This window comes from Limulus polyphemus, unplaced genomic scaffold (assembly GCF_000517525.1).
Source record: "Limulus polyphemus unplaced genomic scaffold, Limulus_polyphemus-2.1.2 Scaffold1700, whole genome shotgun sequence".
Classification (NCBI taxonomy): domain Eukaryota; kingdom Metazoa; phylum Arthropoda; class Merostomata; order Xiphosura; family Limulidae; genus Limulus; species Limulus polyphemus.
The window spans coordinates 144840-152799 of NW_013667310.1; the positions used below are offsets into that span (position 1 = coordinate 144840).

General features: G+C 30.4%; 1 protein-coding gene across 2 annotated transcripts in view; it reads left to right on the plus strand.

The window, feature by feature from the left end:
* Nucleotides 1-4895, plus strand: part of LOC106464603 (folylpolyglutamate synthase, mitochondrial-like) — a 20837-nt gene extending 15942 nt beyond the window's left edge. For both annotated transcript variants that reach the window (XM_022392336.1, XM_022392337.1), the window contains exons 10-12: nt 1029-1179; nt 1368-1510; nt 2116-4895. In XM_022392336.1, coding sequence (XP_022248044.1) covers nt 1029-1179; nt 1368-1510; nt 2116-2516 — 695 coding nt within the window. In that variant the 3' untranslated portion in view covers nt 2517-4895. The remainder of the gene's footprint in view (nt 1-1028; nt 1180-1367; nt 1511-2115) is intronic.
* The last annotated feature ends 3065 nt before the right edge of the window (nt 4896-7960 follow it).

Genomic DNA, 7960 nt, shown 5'->3' on the forward strand with positions numbered 1-7960 from the left:
AATTGTGTACCAGTTTAACGTTGAATATTATTTATGATTTTAACTTTATACACAAGTGCCAAAATACTATAATCTGTTGAGTCTTTGAATAGTGGGTAGATGTTGAAAGATTAGAAGTTGTCTAATGTTATTCCTATTTTTAAAGGAATTATTAAAAAATTTCTGAATAACTTTAAGCCTATTTTTCTTACATTATTTGTGGAAAGCTTTTGAAAGTGCTTTGCAAATTCATATAATTATTAAAGTTTAAAATTTTGTTGGATAATAGACATGGTGTGTCACTAGGGAAAATACTGCCTTTCTAGTCTCTCTCATTCTTGCATAGATGAGAGTAAAAGTGTGTATTTGGTATATCTGAATATTCAGAAAACATCTTACAAGGTGCCACAAAAAAAGATGAACCTATTCCATACTTGCACAGAAAAAATTCATTTGATAATACCACAACTGACAAATGCTATTGGGAAAATAACCATTCACATAGTAATGCTATCACAAGATAGAGGATGCAAGTTTTCTTGCATCATTCAAGCATTTGTTCTTTCTCTATTCTTCCTGTTTCCTGCTTGAGTGTAGCCCTAAAGAAGTCAGTCCCAACAATAAGAAGGCAAAGCTATACCTTGAGTTTGTAGAAGTGATCATGTGAGTGTCTACACAAGTTCATTACTTTTTTTTTTTTTCGTCTTTGCTTTTGTTTGTAAATAAAGTTTGTGTTCATTTTTCCATCAAATCTGTCCAGTTTTCTCATTTTCTCGCATAGTCTTAAAATTCAGTCAAGTTAGCAAATGTAGTTATTCCGTAAATTGAAATGTGCATAGCAACTTTTATTTCTATATGTAAAAAGAAAAAGTAGTTTATTCGGTTAAATTCAAGAATATATATTTTTTTCTTCTACTGTTTGAATATTCTAAAATACACATGTAAATATATGTTTGTACATATGTGCATAGTTGTTTCTTGGTACAGTCATTAAAAAAAAAAAACAACGTCTTATTAACTGGGCTAAATCCAGTATTATCCTATTCCAGGTTTACAACAGTGTGTTTGGCCAGGAAGATTTCAAGTATTAAAAAGAGGTTCAACTACGTATTATCTTGATGGAGCACACACGGGAGAAAGCATGGAGGCTTGTATTCGCTGGTTCAAGGAAGAATGTGCCAATGAAGAGAAGCGAACAAGGTGTTTTTATTATTATTTATTTAATTTTGTTTTTTAACCATGCTTGTTTTCAGAGTGTGCGACTTTGTTTTAATACCTCTTTTTCTTTCTTTTTTTCTCGTTTAATTTTGTTTATTAAACACAGAAAATATATTTGTACACTTTAGCAGTGTTGATATATTTTTTTTACTGCATGTTTTTTTCTATAGGGGTTCTGTATTTAGGGTGTTGCTGTTTAACTGTACAGGAGAAAGAAAAGCGGAAACACTACTTGCTCCCTTAACTAATAAATGTTTTGACTTAGCAGTATTCTGTCCAAATAAAGTTTTCATAACCAAGGACTGTGCTTCGGGTGAGTAGTTTTTTTTTACCAAAAACCTATGTATGTAAAGACATTTCAGAGGATGGATCATAGGAAAGAAATCCAAGCTGTTAGTATGTATGGTAGTAGACATAAATCAGGGTAAGCCTACTTTTTATTTTTTAACATTTTAAAGTTTAGAAGCTAACACACTTTTGGATCAAATTCAAATGTATGTATTATAAAATTATATACATGCTTGTTATGAATGTGGATCAGTCTAGAGCTGCTTGATTGAATTTCTAATACTGAACTATTAACTGAACTATTGTTGAACACGTTTGCTACCATGTGCCCCACTGATGGGTCACGACCAACTTGGTTATGGACCACGTGATGTACTTGTGGGTCACATATTAAAAGTGGCTTTAATGAGCTAATTAAACATAGTATAGTTACCCGTATAAATGTTATACACCTGGGTTAAGTAAAAAAAGAAAAGTGTGTTAGACACTAGGCTAGGAATTATTAATACTACAAGAGGCAGCAATCATGTTAAAAACTTGGAATTATCACATATTTATTTGATATATAAAGTAACTGTACTTTATCTGTATTTCAAAGTTCTAGATTTTTTTATTTTTTTCTTATCGTAGATCAAAGTAACTTCACAGTTGATCCCCAACAAGAGATGCACCAGTGTGAGGTAAACATGAAAGTTTGGTGTCATATGCTGAGCAGTATCAGAGAAGAGAAGATAGCTGCTAATCCCAGTACCTCAGAATATCACTCGTCTAGCATTCATGCTAACATTGACATGGATTGTGTCATCTTTCCTTGCATCTTGGATGCCTTATGTTGGTTATCTCAGGGTCGTGAAACTACCTTTCAAAGTGAACTCTGTGAATTTAAACACATTGTTCCTCCAGCTAAACTGATGGAAGCTTCCCAATTACAGATATTGGTAACAGGAAGCTTGCACCTGGTAGGGGGTGTTCTAGCAGTTATCGATCCAGAAATTTCTTGTCAGTCTAAATGTGTAGTTAATGGTGTTTGATAACATTTAATTCTAAAAAATAATGATGCTCGTAATTTAGTTACATGCATATAACCATTACTGAATGATCTTGACAGTTTATTCAACCTTTGCAATTAGTACCATTTTAAAATCGTTTGTACAGTTTTTTGTAATACATCACTTGAACCACTGTCATCTGTTTATTGTGTGGATTTAAAGTTGAAATTTATCTAATGTTTTATCAAATGTTTTTTTTTCCAAGTTTTCTGGTGCTTATGGTACTTATATTAAAACCACCATGATCTTTATTTATGTTTGCCTTTATAATAGTGAAATTATAACTTGCTGGACACTTGTAATACATAATAATAGTGGAAGAGTTTAGAGGGTAATGTAAAGAAGAAGAAAAAATCCATTCCACAATTTCTTAATTTAAATCTTTGCTTGTATGGCAAAAAGCAGAAGGCTTTCGTTTGGAAAGGGGTGTTATAACAGTTTTTGAACCTGAACATTTTTCTTGTTCTAGAATATGTAGCTAGTGTTTTTAGTTTAATATAAAAAAAAAATTCTAAAGAAGAGGAGTAAATAAAATTTATGTACGTGTATTCAAAATAACTCAATAATCTTAACATTAGTAAATTTAACTTTGACAGTCAGTAGCATTTGAAATTACTACGATGCTCCAAGTCATTTGCTATTTTGAGATTATAATTCTAACTTTAAAGATAGACTTGCAGAAGTAGAACATTTAGTACTGCCAGCTAAGCTAATGAAAGCTTCACAAAATACTTATATAAGGCTAAAATTAATATTAAGAAAAAAATAATTTTTACAGGTATGTGTTCATAGTCATTGTTTATGAAAATAGCAGCTAGACCATTAATGAGCTAATTGTATTGGGTAAAAGGCCTTGTGTGGACTGCGTATGGCAGATTTAGTGTGCTTGACTTATAATGTTCTCCTTTGTATTCACTTGTGGGCTCTTGGAAGTTACATGATAAATTTATAAATTCCCTTCTTTAACAGTTTTATGACCATTGGAGCTATAGCTAAGGGTATTTTTGGGTTTTACTGTGAACATACATAATTAAACAAAATAAATAAAAGTAATGGAATTTAAAGCCAAACTTGTAAGTAATTGTTCTATAACCACAATAATAGAATGCATTATTTACCAACTGACTTGTAACTCTTATTAATAATAAACCTTCCACCTTGAAATTAAAATTGAATGAAGAAAAGTTAACAGTTCTGTTCTTTTTGACCAGTTTGCATTTTCTGTGTGATTCAGTCTTACAATTTAATTTGAGTTTTTTTACGTATATATTTATTGTTATTCTTGCATTTATACAGCAGGGATTGTTCAAAAAGCATAACTTGTGAAAGAAAAAAAATTTGCTACCAAGGGAGAACAACTTCTCATAAAGTAGCAGTCACTCTCCTTAGCTTGTGTGTTTTTTAAAGATTTATAATTGTGTTAACTGCGTATTCCTATGATCGTAAATGTCCAGGTTACATACAGAACGTAATTGAGTTATTTTACATAGGACCTATTGCTTCCAAAAGATAAAAGCTTATATTTTGTACTCATGATAAAGCTAATTAATGCATCAATTCACATACGTGTTGATCAAATTATCATTAACTATATGAAAAAAAACAACTGGAGTGTGCTGTGAAAGTTCATGTAAAATGTATGTGTCATACACACAAAATTAACGAACTCGGATTGAGGTTTAAAATATGTACTTCATGCAAGAAAAGATAAATGATGGAAAGAGATTGATATATATAGATTGACATTCAATCTGTGTCCGTACTGATGTTGCATATGATTGATGGCATTATCTATACTAGATATTGTATGTTGTTATGTTTCACAGAAATTAAATTTTCCCTAAATTGGGGAAATTTTCTCATTCAAATTTAACGAGTTGTATCTTATTAAAATTATTAAGAAATTTTCAAGAGGTTGTTTCTTGTGGATCTTAAACAAATGCAAATCGCATAAAATGTTGTTATATTTGGTACACTGTAAATAAAACAAAATATTGAGTTTTGAGTACACTTTACTTGTCGATTTAATAACCTCAATTGATTTAGGTATGTGAATAATGTTAAAACATTTCATCGAATATATTATTTGATATTATACAGTGGACCAACTCTTTAATGATTGTGCATATGTAAAATATTTCTTTTCATTTTCCACCATTTTTCATAATGCATTTTTTTGATTGGCTGTACCCCTTTGATGTAGAGGCATAAAGCATTCTTTGATTGGCTGTACCCTTTGCTGTGGACTGCAATTCTTCCTATTCAAGGCTCATCAGCACATCTTGGGTCAGCAAACCAAAGAAATACCACTAGGTCTTTACATCACAGATTCTTTTTTTCATTTTCACCTCTGGTGAAAAAAATCTTTAACATATATGTTAATCATTAAACAGTTAGTCCACTGTATAATATCAATTAATGAATTTGATGAAATGTGATAACATTATTCACATACAATTCTTGGAGACTGCTTGAATGGGTAATGAAGAAAAACTTTAATATGAGTTAAACATCACAGCAAATGTACAAAACCTTGTCGAAATGTTGTACATTTGCTGTAATGTTAAACTTATATTAAACTTTTTCTTCATTACCCATTCAAGCCGTCTCCAAGCATTATTAGTCTCAAAGTGTGTTCCTCGTCATTGAATTATTCACATACCTAAATTAGTTTAAGTTACTATATGGTGAATTAAAACAGACTCAAAAACCCCATAAATATATCCATTTCATCATTATATGAGGCCTAGTTGTATCTTTGGTATGCTGACCTCAAGCTGTGTTGATTAGTCTTGAATACGCAAAACTGCAGTTCACAGCAGAGGGTATGGCCAACCAAAGATTGCATTTTCAATTTCACTTCTGGTGAGAAAGAAAAATCTTTAACATGTGTATATATATGGAATGTTATAAAAATGCAAATTTAAGGTATGTTTATGGTTGATTTGGCATTTAATTAAAAATTCTTTTTTAAAGTGCTTTGAATGTTGAAGTACACTGTATTATCTTATCCTTTTTAATTTGTCTGTGGAGATGCAAAGTAAAAATGTGACAGAGAGAACTACAAATTCTTGCATTGCTGTTGTGACTTAAAGATGAATATAAAAGATATTTCTTGTATAATTAGACTTTTAAATGTTCACAATACAGAAGTTTTACATTGTCTTTATAAATAAAATGTGTAGTTTGATGCTTTTTATTCATAGATTTAATTGGTTAACTAATGGCCGTTTGATGTTACTTGTTTTTCTTTTTGATCATTCCATAAAGTATAATTTTAAGTTTATACATTGAGAGAACCTATATAATATTGTTGTTTGAAACTTGATTTTTTTGTTGTTGTTTTGTTTTTTTATGTTTAAAATTGTTTTACAATAAATGCTATTTACTATTAAATTCAAAACTATAAATACTTTGGCTTCAAATTCTCTTACTTGCTAATTTTTTAGGGAATTTAAATTGGAACCTGACATCAAATTAAATAAAAAAATTAATCGAATTGTAAGATTTTTGAATAGTTGACTTTCATAAAGAATGTTTTTATAAAAAATCATTAAACTTTCTTAAGGTAATAGTGTTATTGAAAAATATGTTCAACTATCAATCTAGCAGTACTACTTTCATAGTTGCCACCCAGTGGCACGGCGATATGTCTGCGGACTTACAATGCCAGACACCGGGTTTTGATACCCGTGGTGGGCAGAGCACAGATAGCCCACTGTCTAGCTTTGTGCTTAACTTCAAACAAACAAACTTTCACAGTTACTGAAATTCCTTCGGTTCATGGTTATTATTTATTTTAAAATACAGAAAAACATGTATTAAATGCAAATACAATCACTTATTCCATGTTATCCTCTAAGAATATTATGAGTAGATCTTGTGTATGTTATGTTGTATTTTTGGTTAAAGTTACTGAAATAATGTATTGGTGGTGTAGGTATAAAGTGTAACCGTGTTTGGGTTGAGATAATGTAAGCTGTTTAGTAGTTTTTAGTTTTTATTGAATATTGGTATCCTACTTAAAAACTTAGTACAATTAGTTAAATTTATCTATGTATTTCAACATTTTCATTTGGTGTATTTGGTTTTGGGGGCTTGAAGTGAAATATATATTGAAGAAAGAAATGTGAAGTTATTTTTTTGTAAACTTGAAATTGCGGAAAATAATTTTTAATCAAATTCTAATAAAATTTACAATTTGTTTTTAGTATACATTTTAAAAAATAAAGACTTATTTTTTTAAGCCACGGTTGTTGTTTTTTTAACGCTTTATAGAGCTCAAGATATTTAACATTTTTGGTAAATTGCACCTTAATGATTTCATTTATAGATGGCATAGTAAATTCATTTGTTCCATACCAATAACTTAAAGTTTTTGTCGGTGAAACTGAAACAAAATAACCACAAAGCATAAGATATGTTACGAACGGAAATATAAATCACATTTTCCTGCATATGAAAGATTTTGACCACCAATTAATTATCCAAACTTATCTACAAGACAGAAAATTATATAACACGAAAAATTATTAATCTATATATTTAACAGCATGTCGAACGATAACATTTCTGAGGGTCATTTCAAACTAAACTACACTCAAGACGTTCGTTTTATAGGAAGTAGACGTCAAATTTCTCCACGTACTATATGCGTTGGAACGAACATTTAAGATACTGATAAATGGATAATTTTTAGAAGCAGAATTTGAGAACATTAAGCAAATGCGTAAAATAATTAGTTTTCTTTCTAGTCGTTCCTAAATAAAGAAATGTGGCTGATAGTTTTTCAACAAGAGTGTCGTGAAATCTCTTGTGTGAAAGATTCATGTAAAGTGGAGCATGTAATAACAAAATAGACGTTGATCTTTACCACTGTCGGTTAAGGTGGTACCTTAAGATTACATTCTCCTATATTTTGCACTTAAAACGACCATCCACCATATAGGTGTATCACCTGCAACGTGAGAAGAATGACATTCTTGTTTTATGTATATAATGCTTTTCTCATTCTGGAAAAACATTTACAGTAGTGTTAGATCAGGTTTATTAGAGAACTCTCTGGTGAAAGTGCCACAAAATACACTTGTTTACCTTTGATTGTTTTTGAGTATTAACTATAGATTGTTTCGCTGTGTTGTACACTTTGTCCAGTTTCATTATTTCCTTCAAATTCAGTCGAGGCTAGAGAATTCAAATTTGTTCTGTAATACCTTTTCTGGTGGACCTATTGTTATTCTTCAGAACATGTCCAATTATGCTAAGTTAAACTGATGCACTTGAAGTCTATATTAAGGTCGTCGGAATGACCTGGGAAGGTCAGATACAATATTCCACCCTCCTTGACTATTGTTATTTTTAAATGCTACATGACAATTCACAAGTATCAGTACACAGACACACAATAATCAAATTTGTTTCATTAT